We start from the raw sequence: 21,699 nt of genomic DNA on the forward strand, positions 1-21,699 counted from the left end.
TTCTTTCTCCAGAAACTGCAATTTAAAGTTACTTTTTCAACAGTCAAGGATTTTGATTTAATAGGAATTATTAAGAATATTTCTAATCAGCAGAGTGATGGTAGTTTCAGCTTTTTGAAAGTGACCCTCAGTCTGTGCAATAGGACAATGGGGAAATAAAACACTGTGAGGGTTGGAAAGCAGAGGAATAGATGAAATGGACAGAGGAGCAGGAATCTGAAAACTGTGATGAAACTTACCATCACTTCTATCTCATCTGCTGACTACAGAGGTTGGGAAACAGAAAGTAAGAAGAGAAAGAACAGAAGGGTAGAGAGACAAAGCAGGGTTAGGAGAGAACAATCACAAAGGAAAGAGAATGAAACACAAACAGTAAGGAGATACAGCTCAATCATTGCAGCATGTTAAAAATCTTATTGTAAATCTTATTACTTGAATCTAATGGCAGTTGAACACAAAATTCCTGCAATCAATCATAAATTTGATTAGATAAAATTATCGTAGAAACTTACATTGTTATTGTGTTCACCTCTAGCAAAATGTATTCAGTTTCACAAGGAATCCTGCATTTATTAAATCATGACACAGTCGAGACAGAAAGAGACTAAAAGATATCAAATCAGCTGGTGTGACATTTGTCTGTTTTCTGTTGTCAAGACTGCAGAAAGATCCCCACATGGATTATATGAAAATTATAATGTAATGTTTCCAAAGATGGACTCGTGTACAAAGTGATGCACATCTGATGGCATGGTGCTGCCATAACAAACAAGGCATGTTGGGTTTGGATATTCCTTTCAGTGTAAGCGTCAGGTAGTTTAAGTGAAGTGTTAGAATGAGCAGATGAAGAGTATGTATGTGGTAATGTCAGCCTGCAAATAGTACATAGTAAATTAGAAGTATTGTATAGCATTGAAAAGACTTGTTTAAAATGCCAAAGGTCCGCTCCAGACATGTTCAAAGACGAGAAGATACTTGTAACTAATATGGTTTTAAATGATAATTTGGGGTGATTTAGTTTCCCTACAAAAAAGTTCAAATACACAGGTACAAGTTTACATCTACTCATTCTCTTTCTTTCTTATTGAAAACTTCAGAATCTATGAATATCAATATATTTTTCATTTCAAAACTTGAATCACTGAATAAGATGTTCCCTACTACACTGAGAAGGCGAGTCTCTGTGTATGCGTGCTGGAAGTTTCAAATTTCCACATACCACTTGTTTTGCATACTGAACTTCGACTGGCTTCCAAACTAGTTGTTAATTAACACGATCCTGCCGGTGCACACACATCTTAAACTGATCTACCCTTCAGTAGATTAATGTGAAAGCAGCCTTCTAGTATTAAACTCTGCACATACATCCTTCTGCCCTATCTGTATGTGTGGTTTTTTTCATGTCTCAGAGAGAAAGTGGATATAAAACATGAAACTGGCTTTCTACAATTTTATACTTTGTTATATTAGTGAGAAATCTTTGCTGTGAAGCAGTTAGCTGATGATGTACTTGTGTGAAATATGAATTTGCCAGCTCAAATACTACATTGGGCTTTGACTTATTCTATAACAATGACACAACCAACGGCATTGCTTGCAATTATTTGCATCATTTCAAAATTACTCACACTTCACTTATGCTTTGCACTTCCATTATGCAATAAAACTGCTTTTCTGACTCAGTCCTCACCGGTCAGACATGGCTGCTGATGGACGCTCAAGATCAACTAATCTGAAATATGTTAAAAATTAAGTTAGCAGTTGTGCCTTGTAAATCAGAATGGCAGCTAGTCTGTCTGTTTCTTTGCTGGTAAATTACAAAAGGAGCAGCATTTTAGCACTGTCACATCAGAAGAGGTTTCCTCAGATTAGAAAGGTGTTGCTCTGTGTCAAACCTTATAGCATTTAAGTATAATCATCAATCAAATACAATTAAACTTAATGTAACTTGCTACAATTCATGATACCAGATGGGTAGGTTGTCACACTGAGAAACAAACTAAGATGTAGAAAGTTTGTTCTCTGCCATTGATATGCTGTCAGACACTGTTTGAACTAACCTAATGTAGTAGATCTTACACATCTGGTAAACCCAGCAAATTAATGCCACTCAATATGTTTAAAAAATTGTTGTCCCACAACTGACTAACAGCACCGTGGCACTGAAAAGTAGCATCCGTAATGAAAAACTGAGGTGAAGAGAGTCTACGCACACACATGCACACACAAAGAGGGAGGAAGATTCATCATAATTATCAGGGCTGCTGAACGCTAAATCAAATCAGAGCCAATCGTCTGTGTTTCATAAACAGACCTTAACTGAGGAGAGACAAAGAGCGAGAGGCCTTCTGATGTGAGAGATACTTGCACTGTGAGCTGAAAAGCTGCAGCTGATGCATGTTAATGCAGGTGAAAAGAGGGACCGAAATTGTTCACGTGTTAATTTCATATGTTAGACAAGTATCTGTTTGGAGAGGATTAAGCAGAAACAGAATAGATTTAATTAAAAAACACAGCTCTCCTTCCTATCTGTGTCTCTGTGTTGGTCCCGTTTTAATTTGCAGTCAGAGAAGAAACTGCAAGTGAATCAGATGACTCCTCTGGTGTCCCTCCAGGGACCTGTGAGTCTATGGTAGATAACAGCCAGCCAGGCGTGACTTCACACAACACACCACACACACACACACACCGAGACACATACACGTGGACAATGGCTGGGGCTTACATGTTTCTTTAGTCTGTCTCTCTTACTGGATATCTGGAATTGTCTGTTCGTGTCATTTATTTATTTATTTTGTCTGTACTAATGTGTCAATGAGTCTGTCATTATTGTCTTCTTGAGTTACACCTTCTTTAAACCGATTTTAGCTCGGCATGGACAAACGCAGTCCTCTATTTCCATCTATTTTTTTCTATGGCACAGTGGGGAACCATAGCAGAAAAAAAGGCTGCATCATAACATAATGCAGTGACATCTTGCATGCTGTGTTGGCCAATCAAACACACACAAGATCACATTCCTAGTACCTTACTTGGGATGATAAACAGGTCATTCTACAATTTACCTTGTGACTGTCAAGACAAAAGATTAGTTATATCTTTATAGGGTTTTTAATCCTTACACATAACATAAATATGATAAGCCTTGTTTTCTTGAAACATGCTCGATAATATCAAAAAGTGTTACTGGGGTGACCTTAACAGTTCTGGTTGCTGAGACGCAAGCAGTGATGACATATGGATGTAGATCTCTATGTTCTATTCTGAATGAAAAGGTCACTGTCTCCTCCATATGCTGGTTTGACCTTGTAGCTGGGCACCTTTATTTATTTACTTACTTTACTTATTTGAGGAATATTAAACAGGATTTTTACGAAAACCCCTTTGTGCCATGGTAGGAGTGTGGCTCTAGGGATGCCAATGTCATCAGTCTGTCCACCACTTTAGTCCAGACTGAAATATCTCAACTTCCAGATGGATAGTCATGAAATTTTGGACGGACACTCACGGTCCCCTGATGATGAATTCTAATGACTATGGTGATACCCTGACTTTTCCTCTAGTGCCACCTGGAGGTTTACATTTTTAGCCTTTTGTGAATTTTGGATGAATTGTCATTAAACGTCACTGCCCTCAGGATGAATTACTTAACTTTTATCTAGTGCCTTCATCAGGTCAGCTTTTTAATTTGTCTGTAACCTGATTTATGAAGTATGAAATACCTACAAAACTAGTGAGCCTCAGGTGTCCTTTGTGTTTAGACCTTATATTAGCATGATAACATGCTAGACTAGCATGGCAAACATGGTAAACATACTTACTTACCATCAGAATATTCAGCATTATTATTGTGAGCATGCTAGCATGCTGACATTAGCATTAAGCTCATGCTAGCATGGCTGTAGACTCCTAGTCTTGTTTGATTTAATAAAGAAAGCTAAATTTCTCAAATTCTAAATGTTTGCCTGAGGAAATCAGTCTAAAATGAGTAAAGGTTTGATTTAATTATGAAAATATGTACTGGACACTTAAAGAATAACTAAAGAGGAGTACAAATCTCAGCAGGAATTTAATGCCATCTTTTCACCGTTTTCAACACCTGCACAACAGTCATGAAACAAAACAGTGATTGATATGTTCAATACTCTATTTGACCTTGGAGTTCAGAGCAGTCTCAAAACAAGACTTTTGCAAAAAAAGAAAGCAAAAGTTAAGAATAAATTAATAAATAATATAAATAAATTAATACAGCAGCAGCATTAGCTTTACAGGTGATAAATAGAGAAACTGTTTTTATCTCTAAGCTTTAAGAATGATGAACAAATCTAACAAACACAGTCAAGTCATCTCAGGATTATCCTCTCTACCAAGTTAATACCTAAACTGCGTGCCAGAGCTGTGCATTTGTTCATTTCATAATGTCTGTCTTTGAGTCCTGTATGGTATCAGACTCACCATCAGCTAATTGGCCAAGTGCACCTGCGCACAAAAGGAATTCAATTTGCTGAGAGGCTCAATCACAGAGCAGCGTAATATTTAGCACTGTGCTTTCAGACATATATAAAAAATAGACACTATTGTCAAAAGGAAAGGGGTTTCATTTTACTCCGCACTTGAGTTAAGACAGATATTGTATACAGGAATAAATAAATAAATAAATGTAGCTTTTAAAGCACCATTTAGATCACAACAGACAAAGTATATCAGAATACTAATTTGTTCAGCTCTAACATGCAAACTTTGCAAACACTACTTTATCTGATGTTTGTGTTTAAGGAGAGACTTAGTATGTTTCCTTCTGTATTTTGCTTAATGCTTAAACGAATGCTGTTTGTCATATAGGATATAAAATTCATTTTCCTCTGAAACCTTTTAAAATTGCTGAAAAAAAATCCTAAATGAATAAAATGAAAAGAATAAAAAAATCTCATCTGGATGAGAAGAAGAAAAGAGAAGGAAAGACCAAAAATTTAAGTAACAAGAGGCAGACCTAATTCTGAAAAATAACTTCAGTTATAAGGAAGGTGCATAATTGAATACGGCAGCCGCTAGCCATGGGCTAAATGGGAGATTGGCTTACAAACGTATTACTGTATATTCCTCCAGCCCCAGGCACCTTCTGCATACGAATCAATTCAGTATACAGCTAGAGGTGTGAAGCATCTATTTAGAAGCCACAGAGAGGAAAAAAATGTGTAAATGTGTGAGACAGAAAACTAAGCCATAGCAAGTAATGGGGAAAATGAGCTGAGAATGATGAGGACAAAAGGAGAGGCAGGTTGAAAAATTAACAAATGGGGAAAAAATGACATGGTGAGACAAACAAAATCGTAGCAAGAATGAGTGAGAAAGCAGTTGTGCCTGTATTGTGGAAACATCTCACAGCTCAAGTGACAGCGTGAGGAGAAATCTAAAAGCTCCAAACACACTGCCATGAGGCTGAGCTTTAAAGTCAGTGTAAAGCAGTAATGCTAATAGCGTTCTCAGTTACTCACACCACAGAAAAATGTGCTATGAACCACCCAGCTAAATTTGAATGGTTAAAGAAATCAGCCAATATATATAATTAGGTTTCAAAATCCTGATAAAATAAGGAGCTCTCTCTGCTCTGAGACGCTGGGGGCGTGTCCAATGCAGGTGCTGAAACCACGCCCACTCAGTGCAGCACAGTGACCGTTAGCACCCTGCTAGCATCTTGTTAGCATCCTGTTCATACACGTTTGAGCCACCAGAGCCAGAGTCAAGTTCACATCCTGAGGAGAAATTCTTATTGATTTGGAATGTGTAGAAATTGACGTTTTGTTGATAAATTGGCTTGTCTGCCTTTCAAAGACTCAAGAAACAAGTCACACCGTTTATACAGTCATATTACTGATGTTTATTAATTTAGGAAAACAACACATACAGACAGTGAGCGATGTCTGCGGGACAGGAGGGTGAAGGCCGGGGAGGGAGATGGTTGGATCGGCCTCACACAAAATTAATCCACCTCCTCTTAATGGCTTTGAAAATTTATATAAGGCGACGACCAAGCTGTTCTGCAAACTATGGCACCCAGATAAGATGTATTTGCGGGACAATGGCAGAGCTAGCTAGCAAAGCCTATAATAACACAAAGTCAACTGGGAGAAGTACTGATGCTAATGCAGCGCTAATATTTATAATGGCTGTAGTTTTGGGGGCTGGGTTAGGCTGAGTGGTGGCTCCAGTGCGTCATCAATCCACCGTTTCAGACCAGCCTATAAAATCCTGAAAATGAAACTGATGGAAAACTGAGACGGTCTAACTCCACAATGGTGTAATACATAGTTTACAGTCTTTTCACATGTTTTCAGGAATTCTTTTCCAACAATAAATAATGTGATTAGAGACAAATCTGTGAATTTGCTTTACATAGACTTTAACATGAAAAGGGCTGATCTGGGTCAAGCCTCTACCTAGTTGGTCCTCTGCCTTCTCAGATACGGCACTAGCATCCCCAGCAGGACGTCAAACTCCAAACGTGTTCAGAACCAGCTTTTTCAGTCAGTAAAGCAGCACCAGGATCAATAAATACTACTTTCTCATCTTTTTCCATCATCAACATCATCAATAGATTCCTATAATTAGACTTTTAAAAACACACTAATGACTTATTCTGTGTTGAGACATGTAATTAAAATTATATGAAAAAGTCAGTGAGAAGTGTCATGATTCTGTTTCAGTGCTGCTTTGACCAATCTTTGTTTAATCTTTGCCAGTTGGCTGCAGCTGTCAGCATGTCTCACTGCCAGTTGTACCATGGAATGGACTAAACACCCATACTGAGATGTTGGTGTGGATCTGCTGCCAAGAGAAATCTGATGCAGTTCATTAGTAGTGAGAAGACAACACCACCACATGATGATGATGATGTGAAAAAGATAATGTAATAATATATAAGATAACTGTATAAATTCAAAAGCAAGAGGATTTGTCTACATTCCCCATCACACTGTGGTAGGTAACGTGCTTCCTCTGTTTGTGGGGGTCCATTATCATTGATTACAGAGGGAGTCCAGTTGGAGTCTCGACTAGCTGATCAGACCACCAGAGAAAATACATGGAGCCTTTGGGCATAATAACATGCTGCATAGCCTGCTGTTGAGCCAGATGAATAAACCTTGGCCTAATTGTCCCAAATTTGTCTATGTAGTGCTGATGACACAGGATGACAGGTCATCAAAGCTGTTCAATTAGTTACCTAACTCCAATTATCTAATCACTAAACTCAAAATTTCCAGCTTTGGATTTTTGGGACTTTCTTTTTCTAGGTTTTGGGAAAGTTTTACAAATATGAAACCTCCCTAGATTAAAAATCCATCATACTAACAGTGATAATTGACTATCCTGCCAACAATTTTACAGACAGCTCTTTTCCATTGCAGTGCCTCAAGTGGCCAATGGGACCAACTGGCAGCAAGGCTGAGTGGTAGTGTTGTATCCAGCTTTAATAATCCATCCATGTGTCCAACCCTAACCCTGAGCAACGATGTATCACTTCACACAACAAAAACACTGTGTCCCAAAATGGTTAAAATTGAAAAAAAGAAGAAGACAGACAGAAAGAAAGAAATAAGACGTTGTTTGGTGATCCTCAGTACTTTTCTGGTACTGACCATGAGTGTCCATGGCACTGACTATTGAAAACTGCTATCCAATATCTGGTCAGTTTTGTTATTTTGTTTACTCACTTTGTTTCGTCAATCTGGATTTTATTTAGGCAAAGCTCTTGTGTGTTTGCTTGTGTTAAGACAACATTTGACAATTTTGCCTTATTTGTAAATTAAAAAGTGGAGTTTGTAGAAAAAAACATACCTATATTTCTCACAGAAAGGTACAGTTTTGGAATTGGTACAGAAATTCAGGCATCCAAGCCAAATATACAAATATCAGACATTAAAACCCCTCACTACTTAAACTCACTTAAAAAAGAACATATTTTTTTATAGTGCTACAGCTCAGCTCTACAACAGTCATACCGTACTGTAGGTTTTGGGACGGTGCTGTAGTGACAACAGATGGTGGCTGGCTGAGCTGTTAGTGTGGCTGCCGGGTAGACACCACAGTGATATCAGTTATGGAGGGCCAACTCCCTGATCCAGTACAGAAGGAACACATGAAGAGAGCATCCGGGGGCAGCACACCAATGCTAACAGTCCAATGGATCATCAACAAACCACATGGGCATGGAATACTAGTGTTTGGGCTCACAAGTATGCCTGGGACAGACATGTATAAATATACACACACATCTCTCTTCCCCTGTGGGCAGCATGTGCACTGTGTTGCCATCTGATAGCGGCAGCAGTCTGTTCTCCCATTCCCTCATTCTCCCCCTCTCTTTATTTACTCTGCTGCGTTTATTTAACACATAGCTCCCAGCGAGGCAATAAATTAGCACTCAATAATAATCTGACTGATAATTACAGCTAGGCAGCTACACAGAGGAAGGAGTATTACAATATTGGCCACTGCCCCTTCTTCTTCTCTTTCCTCCTGTCCTCCATTTATAGTTTTCCTCCTTTTACTTGGACCACTCCCTCTTTATTTTTTTTTATTTGCTGTTAAAAAGTAGTTTTCATATAATTCTAAGATGTGGTCTAAGATAGTTCAGTCGGGTCAAGCAAACAGCAATAAATGAAGGAGTTCATTTTGACTAGAAACATACTGTATTTTAAGTCTGCCTACACATGTACTACCAAGTGTCTGCTAAAAGCATGCACAATATGTATTTTGTGACGTTGTATTTGCTTTTTTTAAATTTTTTTCTTAATTACTTTTTGAACTTCCGCTGCCTTTTACATTTTCAACATGGATCTTAGTCATTACAATGGCTGGTATAGCAAGAGATATCAGATCTGAATAATGTCTGTGATGATTGGTGCAATGCCTTGGGACCATGACTGCACAGGTTTGAGTCCCAAAATACATCTTCAAATTTGGCTTGTATGCCTCCATGTTAGTATCATCACATTTACTTTTTCACGCAGTGTGTAATGATATCACATTTTGACATGTCAAAATAATTAACCTGTCACCATTAAAATGTTGTTAAATTTGATTTTCTAATTCAAACCCATGATTGCAACACATTTTTGTGACTCACCAAAAAATAAATAAATTTTGTTGCATTAAAACAATTTTAATAAAATAAAAGAAAAAATGTTGATTACGGTAGGCCTTCTTCATAGTTGACATTTTGACATTTTCATAGCAGAAAAAGTAGAGATGTTACTAATATCATGAATGACAGCTCTGTTCTATTCAAGTGTCTCAGTAAGCCATGACAGTGTGACAATGAGCCAATGTGAACTATACAAGGATCATGAGACTATAGCAGCTAAATGGAATTTAGCCTTTACAACTGTGTTTTTCCAACTGCAACATGTCAGTGTCTACCATGAAAGTGGCCTATTCTACTGCAATTTAATATTGCCTGACCTCAGCTTGTGATGATTTGATGGTCTTTCCAAAAATAAAATGCTTCCTCATTTGTAGCAACATTGTTTTTTGCCAACAGATATATTACTGGGACTCTATATTGAACCTATCAAGATCCACAGTCTGTATAACTGCAATCAAACCCTGCTGAAAATCAGTCTGTCCACATTCCAGCTTTACTGTCTGCTTGTCTGCTTATGGCTGTAGTGACCTGATTTCAAGATTAACCTGAGTTGGTGTTTGGAGTTAGTTTGGAGGTTGTAACTGACTGTCAGGTCAGGTGTTTTTCAGTGAGAATTAAGGACTTATGGAACAGATCGAGATGTTATATACCTTCCAGTTGAAGTTAGCCAGGAAGTGTTGAGAATATTGATTTTGCAATAATAAAATGCATAATCCCAGTCCAATGGGGAACACTGTGACATCTTTCATCTTTTGAAGCTGTATTACAGTATTGCAGGCAACAAATTAGATTTGGCATGATGACATAGTGTACTACCCTTTAACTACTTCAGTGAGCTATAAAGTACTCATCTCTGATGCGAAAATGGGACTTTCTGTCAATTATAAGTGTGCCAGTTTTTCAGCAACATCACTGCTAATAAAGGTAAACAGAAGCTGTCTAGTCTGATGTCCAATCTTTTCTCAGTCTGCCCTGTTTTTTTTAGAGTACCAAGAGTAACTGGACTTCCGGTCTGTCTGCATGCTTACTTGGCTCGTCTTACCCGATTATCTGATGGAGCAGAGGGAAGCTGGCTTTTCAGCAGCCTAATAGCTTTACATGCAGAACCATGTCAGTTCCTGCAGATTACAATTACTGATACAACTGCAGGGCTTATCTGTGCCTCAGCCTCCTTCTCATCTACCCATTCCTTCACTCACCTCTTTCCCTCTGTTTCCTTCAGTGCCACACCATCTCTCCATCTCTTCTGTACCCTCATTTCCCAGCATTCCCTTGCTACCTTCTCTCTCTTTTCTGGTCTTTCCTCTTACTCGTACTTCCTTGCCCTTTACAGTTGCAGTAACAATCCTGAAACTGCTTGACCAATGTAAATCCATTGAAATTCAAGACAAAACCCGTGCGCTGAACAAAGCAACTAATTTGCTCTGTTTTTCACTCATCTAAATGGTATAATAGCAGCGTGTTACCATATGTCGGACTAAATAAGCAGTCAGAGGAGGACATGATAAAACATCAAGTAATTCAACACCTCATATGTACCGCTATAATGAAGCATGTCCCCATCTGCCTCAGTCTGTTTCGCTCTTATACATATGTGTGTGTGTGTGTGTGTGTGTGCTCATGCATGAACACAGCTGTTTCTCTCACACCCGTAACGAAAGTCTGAATGAGTTTTCCTGAGTGTGTAAGAGAGAGACAACGCTGTTGCTCCGTCAGCAGAGAATCTCTAGCTGATTACATGGATTTAGGTATAAACAAGAGAGGCAGGTTTGTCCAATCAGAACCAACATCTGGCTCATTCCAGCAGGGCTGCCTGACAAACAGAGAGACGAGAGGGATCCCAGTGCTATCTTGCTCTGGAGTGGTGCTGTCGCCTCAGAAAACCATCGGGGAATTAAACATTGGGAATTTAGCAGAGTGGTCTTTGTTGTAAAGAAGTGGTAGCACTATAAGTGGAGTATTCCTGAGATGTGATGGATATTCTGTGCTATTGTTATTGACATAAAGCACTTCTGTTACAATGACAACGATAGATAAAGACACAGACTATGTGACAAAGCTGAAAAGATGCATAGGTATTTTATTTTTAAAATAATCATATTACTGTGCCTTTTATTAAATATATGTATATCCTTAGAATGTTAAACCATGCAAGATCCAGTGGGGGGATGAATCAGAGCAAATGTACTGTCAAGTCAAGTCAATTTTATTTAATTTTAGTTAATTTTATTTAACAGTTATCTCGAGGCACTGTACATATAAAGCAGGTTTAGACCACACTCAGACCGTAAGTTACAGCAGTGAAGCCTTGGGGATTGGGTCAAGGGTGTCACGAAATTTTACAGTACATTTCACTACATAAAAAAAACACAAAGCTACATCTACATCAACCACATTTTTACTATGTTTTCCATTATAGAAACTGCTCTAATATGCATAAGCATGCACAGCTAATATAGGTGACATAACAGCACTGGGTTACCAGCTGTCACTGTAACGCAACAGCATGAAAAAGGTTTATTTCTTTCTTTTTTTTTTTAGTTTTAAAAGGTTTGTCAACCATTGGATTATATCCAAAGTTTACAAGAACTTGTGTGAAGACTGGAGTTTCCAGCAGAATTTTATGGAGGCATCCCACCTCGCCTGAAATAAAGAGCCTCCACTAAATCAGAAGACATTAATAGATTTTTATGAAATCTAAAACTAAGCTTATTAAGTTTCAAGGAAAATGAGCAGTCACGCAGCAAAGAATGAATGAGATGAAAAAAAGGTCTTCTAGCAATTACACTAATAACAAGATAAGATTTGTCAGGATCTGTCCAATTCAGCTCAGCAGGTGACTGATCAAGGTCATTACAGGTTGTTAAATTAGTTGCAGGTGAACCCTGCCCATAAATAGTACCTTTAAAGCCAGAGATTCCATGTACTGTGTGTTACACCACCACAAAAACCCATGTAAGGGCTTTTTGGGATTTACAAGAAGCTACTCACCTGAAAGGCTATAGGTGTGCAGTATATCCTCTACATACACGGTCATAATCAATTGCAAGACTTAGGTTAACTGGTTCTGAAACTAATGTTCAGTCCTAGACACACTCAAGGCAGAGCTCAGTTTCAGTTATGCGATATATGGGTTTTTGTGTTGAAAATTCAGTCTTGACTAATAACCTTTAGAGTAGACTGAGCAACCATTAAGAACAATTACGTTTCATGGAGGACAATTTTCCAACTGTGGCACCCTCTATACCCAAATAAGTGTGAATTGTGAGAGAAATCAAAACTAAAATTACAGATCAAAATTTCAATTACACTATGTGCTTTTTATGACTCATAGAAAGACTATTAAGCCGACAGAAAATCCAAGCATAAAAAGCAAGACAGCCACAGGTTGTGACTAATGACTGAAAAATTCACTCAGTCAATTTTATAGGCTAAATAAGGCTAATTACTTTCTGTGGTTTTTAACAGTGATATTTTTGCAGTGTCTGCAGGTGAGGCAAAGAACATCATCAGCTCTTGGCATGTGACAACTTCCATGAAGACTAAAGTAATTTGAACATTACAATGAATGTGTGATGTTCCATCACCGTGCCACTCCACAACCAATTCTGAGGCAATAAAAATGATGGGAATGATGAAAGGTCATTGTACAGGGAGAGAAAGGGTAAATGAGATTAACATGCAGAATCTGTGGAATAACATTTGCGACTGCCCTTCCAATGAGAAAATTTCACACCTGAAATTTAACTTAATATCGTGTATGATGGCCACAGAGACAGAATAAAGTCAGTGAAAGATGGAACATCCTTTTGTTGCCATCTAGTGTCACTTGGAGGAACTGGTTAACCCAGCAACAGATGTGTCACAGAGAAAACACACACATGTAACTGACATGTACAACTTTCACTGATTTTACACCATCCTCTACTACCTTTGTCCTTGCAAATTAACCCTTTCTCTAGATTTATTTTTTACAGTCTAGTATTTACAGTCAGTTAAAAAAAATCAACCAAATACTCTAGAGTCAGCATTCAGGCATGTATCTTTGTGTTGCGTTAAAAGGGGTATTCCAATGATTAAATATTGCAAGAATGGTAAAAATGGAAGCAGCACTCTGGATCCACCATCTCCCATAATGCAACATAACCATATCTTCCATTAGATTTATCTTTTGTTTCTCGCACTCGTTAATGCCCACATCTTTCCGTTTCTATAATATCAGTTAGTTGCAGGTTTTTTGGTTAAAAAATTGTCACAGAAGAGATAATACAACAGTAAACCTCATGTGTAAAAATTGTTGGAAAACTCCTTTTAATTCTAACCCGTGACACCCTGAATATTCTCTTTGGATAGAAGTTGGAGAGTGATACTTGACAGCACCAATTTTGTTGTTATTTAAGTAGAATTAATTATTTAATCAACAAAAACTTTTTGCTCTGATCCCACACTCACAAAAAAAATTCAACACATAATAGCTTCTATTTTCCCAGACACATTATGTCCTAGTAAGATGCGACTGATTCACCTGTGATTCACAGCCATGTTCAAAGAATGAGGAAAGCATGGCTGCCATTTTGTAATAGCCGAAGCTCCATCAGGGGAAGTTAAAGGGCAGCTAACAAAATAGGCTTCCTTCTGAGAGAAATTTACCGTATGCTAATGTGACTTATAACCTCCCTTTTTTTTTGCTAAAAAGGCCATTAACATATTATAAAAGAGAAAATCCTTTTTAGCCCTTTAGTTCGACTTGCTTCCTTTCTTTCCACTCTTCCGTTCCCCTCTCTCATTCTGAAATTAATCTGCGGAAGATTTGCTATTAACAAAGACTATTCACAGAACGCAGCACAGTGGATGAGGGCCTTGGCTGAAAGATGAAGAAAGGGACAGAGGAAAGCCAGGATCACGCAGTTCACTTGGAAGAGGACAAAGGGCAGAATGAAATGAGTGAGGGAGTGAAGGCGAAGACAAGAATGAGACAACTAAATAGCAGATGCCACACATCATTGTCTGGCGCTCTCTGACGTGTGACTCAGTGCTGAGCCCCCGCACACAGGACAGGAAGCACTTAGTCACCTGTAGCACCTTCTCCTCACACCTTTGTTCCACACTCAAGGATAAACTCTGTACCTTGTTTCCGTCTCCTCATCACACTAAAGTGATTCTTTATAACGTTACTGGTCACACATTTACATTATAACTCTCTCCTCTCCTGCACTCCTACACTTCCTCTTCATCACAGTTCTGCAGGTCATCCTCTGTCATACATTGCAGTAATTCTCAGTGAATTAGTTTTGAAGTTTGCAGGACGCTGGCCATCTTTGGTACTTTCTTTCACTCTTTTTTACTTGTTTGCCTTGAAGCAATGATGTATGTAAGTTATTAAGTATGTCTTTTTCCTCTCCTCCTTCTCTTGATTCTTTGCCAGATCCACAGGAAGCGTTTACTCATTTGTCAAACATAATTTGGTTCTCACTCTCCCTCTCATCCTTTTGTCCTGATTTCAAGGTAATGTTTAGACATGTTATCACTCTTACGTCTTTTTCTGTACGCAATGAAGAGACATTCATTATTTTCATTCTTCTTCTCCCATACATTTTATTCTTCCTTCCTCCTTCTTCTCCTTATCCTTGAGAATTTATATTTTCTGTCAACCCCTCTTTTTCACCACTTCATCCTTCCTCTCCTCCTTGTCTAACTTCTCCTGACTGTGCAAAATCTTTAGTCATCTTGTAACCTTCTTTTTAATCATACTTCATTCCTTTTTCTCTTATTCATCCTCCCAAAGCACTGAAGAAACATTACGTATAGTCACTCCTGATTTCTCATCTTTTCATTGTTGCTCCTCTCTTCCACCACCTCCTGATCCTCCAGGAAATGTTAAATCGCTTGTGAAGACTTCTTTTTCAGCTTTTGGTGTATTCCCTCCCCTTCAACTTAGTTCGACAGGAAATGTGTGTCGTCTTCTCTTTCACACCCATTCATTCTCGGCTCCTCTTCATTCTTCATCCTAACCCTTCACAAAATGTTCCGTCATTTCTTTTTCATCCTCACATCCTTCTTGCTCCCAATTACTTAGTAAATGCTTAATCAGCTGTCACCTCTTATTTCTCATCTTCTCATATGTTCAGTCTTCCTCATCCTTTTTCTCCAGGCAATATTGCATCACTGTCATCTCTTTAAAGTTTTCCCTCATAGGGTGTGAAATTAACATGGGCCAGCTGCCAAATATAGGTTGGTCGTGACCACAGCGGCCCACTAACTTTGTCAAGATATCACCAGCCATGATGGCAGGTGCTCTACTTTGAGGGTTTTCCTATGAAAATCCATTTGAATTCTTGGAAAGACATTTTGAAAATATATGCACTACGTTATACCTACATTGTAGGTGTTTATAATGTGCTATTCTACTAAGTAGCAACTGACATTAGAAGTGATAGTAAACTTTATCTAATATTTGTACAAAGAACACAATTGTAGTCAATGTCATGACAAGTTCCTGGTTAATCGGCGGTTAATTCAGGGTGTCGTCTCAGAGCTGCACTAAATAATATTTTTGTATCAAGTTTTGGTTAATGCTTTCATTCATCTTATTCACAACTGAAGCCGGCAGCTGTTTTCAGCAGAAATCTGTGAGTTATACGCTATACTCCCAACATCGTAGACAAAGTACACTTTATCCAGGTAATAAGGAGATATTGCGCCTCTTGTGGAGGTAGTTTATCAAGTGGCCAGGGAAAAAACAAAACATGTAACTTGACAAATAAGGACATAACACGCTTCATATCCACCATTCAGTCACAACACTGAAACCATTAACTGGTTTTAATATTGCGGTTGATCAGTGTAAACAAGGTATTACATGGAAACACACATATGGTAGTCTAGTCAAGTCTACGTATTAACTGGTAACAAATGCTAGAGAAGGCAAGCACCTGTTTTCTACTTGATTTTGTTTTTCTGTTACTTTAAATTTAACCATTTCCCAGCATTGCATAGACTGGGCAGAGCCCTGGATGTGGGAGAGAGCTATAACACATGACATTTTCAACTGTTACAAAAAACAGCCCCTTAATTTCCTTGACTACAGAGTGGTCCTGCAGAGGTTGAACATGAGTGATCATGCCCTCTGATTCTGACAACAGGGAAAAAATCTAATTTGAGTTAAGACTGTGTGCAAATCTGCCCATACTTCATGTGTATGTACACAAATGTATTCACAGCACAAAAAAAACAGTAATTACGAGGAGCACTCAGCATCAGCAGGTCCAGTCCTGCTCGACTGGTCATTCTGCTCACGACGGCCCTCCAGCGGCTTTCTATTAGGAGTGGGAGTGTGTTGGAGTGGAGATAAGACAGGTGCTACAGCATGTTTCAACACAGGGGGAGGCAGGTGGACGAGGAGGAGGGGAAGGGAAGAGTCACGTGAAACAGGCACCCGCTGGTGTGTAAAACAAGCTCTCCCCTTCCCATGACTATACCTCCAACCCTGCACCAGTCCTATCTCCAGCTCCAGGAAACTCTCAGGGTGCAATTTACCGCTTGCACTGCACTGATAATACTGTCTCCAGGGCAGGAAGGAGAGAGTGATGGGCTGGGATACAAAAGAGGGGAAAAACAGAGGGAGACAGAAGGTGGGGTGAGAGAGAAGAGAGAAAAGAGCAAGGAAAGAGGGAGAGAGAAAATGGTAAAGAGAGGGGGAGATAGAGGAAGAACAGCGATGTAATTGGTGGGAGGAGGAGGAGGAGGCAGAAGGAGTATCACCATGGAAATTACAAATGCAATCCCAAAGACCCAATTTGTGTCTGTCCAAAATGTTCCAACATGTGATTTAACTGGAGAAAACTGCAACTGCAGACTGAAATCATGACTTGAACCTACACAAACCTATCTCCTCAAATTAATCCGCTTTTACACAGCTTTATCACTGAACACATTGCATGCAAGGCATTCACACTCAAATGTTCTAAGGTGACTGCTGACCAAAATTCAAAGGGTACTATGACATTTCTCAGAGACTACAACAGCTCCGCCAACATGTCACTAGTGGATTGTTGCAGTGGGAAGAGGATTTTTCATGTGATCCACCACATTGACCACTGGACAGGCCTGAGTGACAGAAATGGAACATAAGTTTTCTGTAAACTGTGAATGAGGAAACACAGGGTGTATTTTATGCCAAGAGGAACAACATTTGTTCCCCACAAGGAGCTTACAGGAACTGGATGGAACACAAAGGCCCACCACGTCACCAGCTGAAGATCACAACGAAACCAAAACTACAAATGAAGATTTGCAGTATATTGTCAGCAACACCCAATGCGCCAGGTGATGCCAAATAGAGACCATGAGTGTGGGTAGTTGTTAGGTATTGTGAGCTACATAATTTCATAGTCTCTTAAAGGTTCACCATCATATATTTTGTTTATCTGGTTCATCTAAATGTTGCACACCACAAAATTGAACTCCCTTTCTATATCAGTCAAACAGCACTTTAAAAAAAAATCAATTTCCAGACTAACATACCATTCAGTTTTAACAATAAGTAATTTTTGGTTTAGTACATATGTCATCACTTAACTTTTTACTTTACTCTAAGCATCAGACCCAGAACTGTAAAACATGTGTGTCTCACATGGTCCCATGTCCTCCACTGTAGCAAACCTGGGTGCATATTTGTGCACACCCAGAAAACAGTTTGTGTAAAAAAAACACTGTATTGACATACAAAGCACCAAAACCACACTTATTATTTAAAAAGACAAACAGTAGCTAGATGCCTATCAGCATGGGTCCACAAAAGCGAGGTACTATTCTTTTGACCGTGTGTGTGTGTGTGTGCGGGGGGTGTACGCGCGTGTGTGTGTACCAGCTGTTTGGCCCTCTCAGCTTCCAGACGTGTGTGATGTCTTTCTCGGGTCTTGGCTTTGGTCATCTCCTGCATTGCTGCCTCCCTCTCTCTTTGTGCCACCTTGGCCAGCTCCTCCTTGAGTATTGTCTGCTGTTGTTCATACCTGAAACACATATACCATACAAATAAAATATGATGCTTGTATTCATAGCTTGTTGCCATAGGATTCTGCTTTTCAAGGTCCTCTAATTAAAATCAAATGCTTTAGGCATGTATATCCACAAGGGGGCAGCATATACCAATTTTCAGGCCCGGGTAAATAAACTGATTTGGATCCTCACAGGATTAGGTCTACCGAGAAATTATTAAGTTTCATCAAGTGAAATTTAACATTTTTAATTAATTTCTTTGACAGTTACAATTTTTACACATACAATATCTTGTATATGTTCTCTCATCTGACCTCCATCTTTCAAATGTCATTTGGTGCCTCCCCTATTTTTCAATAGTGACAGTCATCTAACCCAAAACAACTGACTCAAAACAACTTTAACTGCAAAGTTTAGCTCCTGAGCCATGACTACAGATGAAGTGGTAAAACTGCTGTATCCTAATCTGTATCTATCTGGAAACTAAATTCAGTTAACAAACTGGTCCTTTTTGTATAATTGCATGTGTGTGTACATGCATTTAGGCTCTAAGTACTTTCACTCAGTGCAATCTTGCATAATACCCCCAGCTCAAAACACTCCAATACATTTGTGAGCCAGTGAGTTTCAAAGGAAGCCCCACTGTGTCTGAATATAAAGGTTGTTGACTGAGCATCTAAAGAAACGGTGTGCACAATTCTAACATCAGTATTTCATTCAAACTATTTTTAGCAAGGTACCAAGACAGTGGTTTACAATGATTTTAGAGCAGGAAAACTGTTTAGACTGTTAAGACACTACATGACCTGATGTGGCTATTTTTGTACACCTGTATATAGTTACTTTTATCATCAAAGGTGTTCATATTTACCGCACATAAATCAGAATCTATAGTATAAATCCACATTTTCTTTAACCCACCTCCTCTGTTCTTCCTTAGTGTAGGAATCTGGTTTGCTACTGCTGGACTGGGTATTGGGTTGGGCCCGGTGCTGTGGGTTCTGCTGGGGTCGAGAGCTTGAGCTGGCATTGCGAGAGGCACCTGGAAAAACACAGAGAGGATATCAACTCTTGCAGAACTCAGGCTATTATGAACTGTGGTAGTTTGTTGACGGACAGTATTACTATTAAAATAAGCCCTATTACAGATATAATCAAGATATCATTAATACATGGTGCAATCAAATGTCTAAAAATGGTTAAAACTGATTAGTGACAGAGCCAGTATCCAACGCAGCCAGATGCTGTATACACTGGCTGTAAGGTACATGCTACCTGTGTCTTTCTGAGCGCTTGAGGTTGATGATGAGCGTTCTGGAGCAATGTTAGCTACCCCTCGCATCCTCTGAAGAACATCTTCTGACAGCTAGACAGAGGGATAAAAAGCAAATTTTAAAAAGTAAAAGATGGGCACACTAGAGACACAGAATCAAAAGTGAGAGGATCCAGGAAATTATGATTTTTCATCCCTTGCTTTGCTTTCTTTACACCAGAAACAATAGGAGGCCTTTCTGCCAGGTTCACCCTTGTAACTTATTAGTTCTTTGGGGAAGGACAGTAACTTCGGCCTGAGGTAAAAAAAAAAAAACACATGAACCAGCTCAGTATGCCAAAGAAGAAAGGATCACTGCAACTGTACTATGGGTTTGTGTGTGTATGTGTGTGTCCAGGGAAATGGTTAAACATAGCTACACCAAAAACCAAAGGAGTCAGCACAAGCTATTGACTCACTGTTTCTATGACTCACAACATGTGAATGTGCAGGCAGGGCTGGCAAATATGATTATCTAAAAGGCTCTTTGTTTTCACTTTTAACAGCCATTGTTACAAACTTGTTCACAATCAAAATTGTGATACATGGAAGTACTAGAACTATAAACGCTTCCATGCTTTATCTTTTATATTCCAGTGGCTGTTGACTTGTATTAACAAACTTGTATTTACACAAGTACAGCTCAGCCTGAAGGTGCATTCAAATCCTACAAGAATTTTGGCAATCACATCCAATAAGTCCTCATACGCCTCAGAAAGCAGAAATACTATGGATGCAGTCACACTATAGTCAGTAAAACATTCTCTCTGTGTGTGTGTGTGTGTGTGTGTGTACATGTAAATGGCATAATTAGAGATTAAAGTGAGCACTGAGCTGTTATTGTTATTTATATTATTATCATTATTATTATTATTATTGTTGTTGTTGTTGTTGTTGTTGTTATTGTTGTTGTTGTTGTTGTTATTTCACTGACCTCCTCTAGTTAAAAGTTTCTGCTCTGTTGCACAGTTAGAGCACTCTTCTGATAACACACAATAGTGATGCTGGATGTGGTCAGAAGATTGATTGAATGTATTTCTTAAAGCATCACTCAACATCAACCACATTTAAAATGTTTCATAGAGCAGTTTAATATTTTGGCCACATATACATTTATTATCATTACATTAGTTGGTCGTGTTTTGCACAAGGCAAAATTCCGACCTGTACAAGTGCACTGGAAGGTAGCAGAGTCAAGAGGCAGAGAACAGCAAACAAAACTTCATTCGAAATCTGCTCATTTAAAGCCGCCTTGGTTACGTACATGAAAGGTTACAAGGGTTGAGGTGGTTAAGACATCTGTGGGAATCTCTCTTTGGCTGTAAGCAGCTGACATGTACATGTTAACCCTTGGTTTTCCTACCTGCTAGCTAAACGCCTTATCTCTAACGTTGTTAGCAAGCGCTACACAGTAGCTACTGAATTGTGAAAACTGCGGGATTTCTTAGAAATTCAATACTACCAGATGGATACTGATTATGCCGAATTTACTAGATGACCTTGAAGGTTTCTAAAAGACGTTGCCCATTTGCCTACTGCATATTCCTTTACCGATAAGCAAGGCATACTTCTACCTGCAGCTTATTGCGACTAAAGTTTGGTGCAACGAAAAAGAGGTATGTTTCAGGTTGTACATCAACCTGTCCCTGCCCCTGCATCCCTTTACATCCTCCTCACATTAGCAGTCGCTGTACTAGTAGACTTGACGACAGTTCAACTCAGAATGAAAAGGTAACTTCATATGCTGTTCAGCAACAAGCTAACGGCTAGTTAGCGCTAGGCGTGACATTAAAGTAACGTTAGCATGGCTTATCAAATGCTAGCTAAATTAGCATTACCTTGACTCCACGAAGAATCCTGACTCTGTCCTCATCGTCGACACCGAAAGACACTTTTCTGGTTGTACTCTCTCCTGAACCCATGCCTTCTGGTAGTAAGTGACAGCTTTGCAAATGGCCTTGTGTAGAGTAATGGTACTAATATCAAATAACGTTAGTGTCCTGCCCAATGACAGAATATGTGACAGATGGGATTTGGGTTGCCAGATTCGTTTTACATCATCCCCCTTTCATAAGTGTAAAAATGTGTATGTGTAAAACCATAGTCATTGTTGCTTGTTCGCGTATTAATGAGATTGCCCAAAAAAGGTATACTTTTTCTTAAACAAATAATCTGTATTTGTTTACGTATGCATTTCGGCGAAATAAAAACTGTCGAATCACTGTTAGTTACTTATTTCTAACCA

General features: G+C 38.9%; 1 protein-coding gene across 2 annotated transcripts in view; it reads right to left on the reverse strand.

The window, feature by feature from the left end:
* chchd6a (coiled-coil-helix-coiled-coil-helix domain containing 6a) overlaps positions 1 to 21,503 on the reverse strand; it is a 69,660-nt gene extending 48,157 nt beyond the window's left edge. The window contains exons 1-5 of one of the 2 annotated variants that reach the window (XM_018675316.2): positions 21,293 to 21,503; positions 19,418 to 19,508; positions 19,064 to 19,184; positions 18,012 to 18,156; positions 240 to 263 (exon numbers count right to left, since the gene is read on the reverse strand). In XM_018675316.2, coding sequence (XP_018530832.1) covers positions 240 to 263; positions 18,012 to 18,156; positions 19,064 to 19,184; positions 19,418 to 19,508; positions 21,293 to 21,376 — 465 coding nt within the window. In that variant the 5' untranslated portion in view covers positions 21,377 to 21,503. The remainder of the gene's footprint in view (positions 1 to 239; positions 264 to 18,011; positions 18,157 to 19,063; positions 19,185 to 19,417; positions 19,509 to 21,292) is intronic. The other variant, XM_018675317.2, reaches the window with a different exon arrangement.
* Positions 21,504 to 21,699: the final 196 nt, after the last annotated feature.

This window comes from Lates calcarifer, linkage group LG6 (assembly GCF_001640805.2).
Source record: "Lates calcarifer isolate ASB-BC8 linkage group LG6, TLL_Latcal_v3, whole genome shotgun sequence".
NCBI classification, from domain to species: Eukaryota; Metazoa; Chordata; class Actinopteri; family Centropomidae; genus Lates; species Lates calcarifer.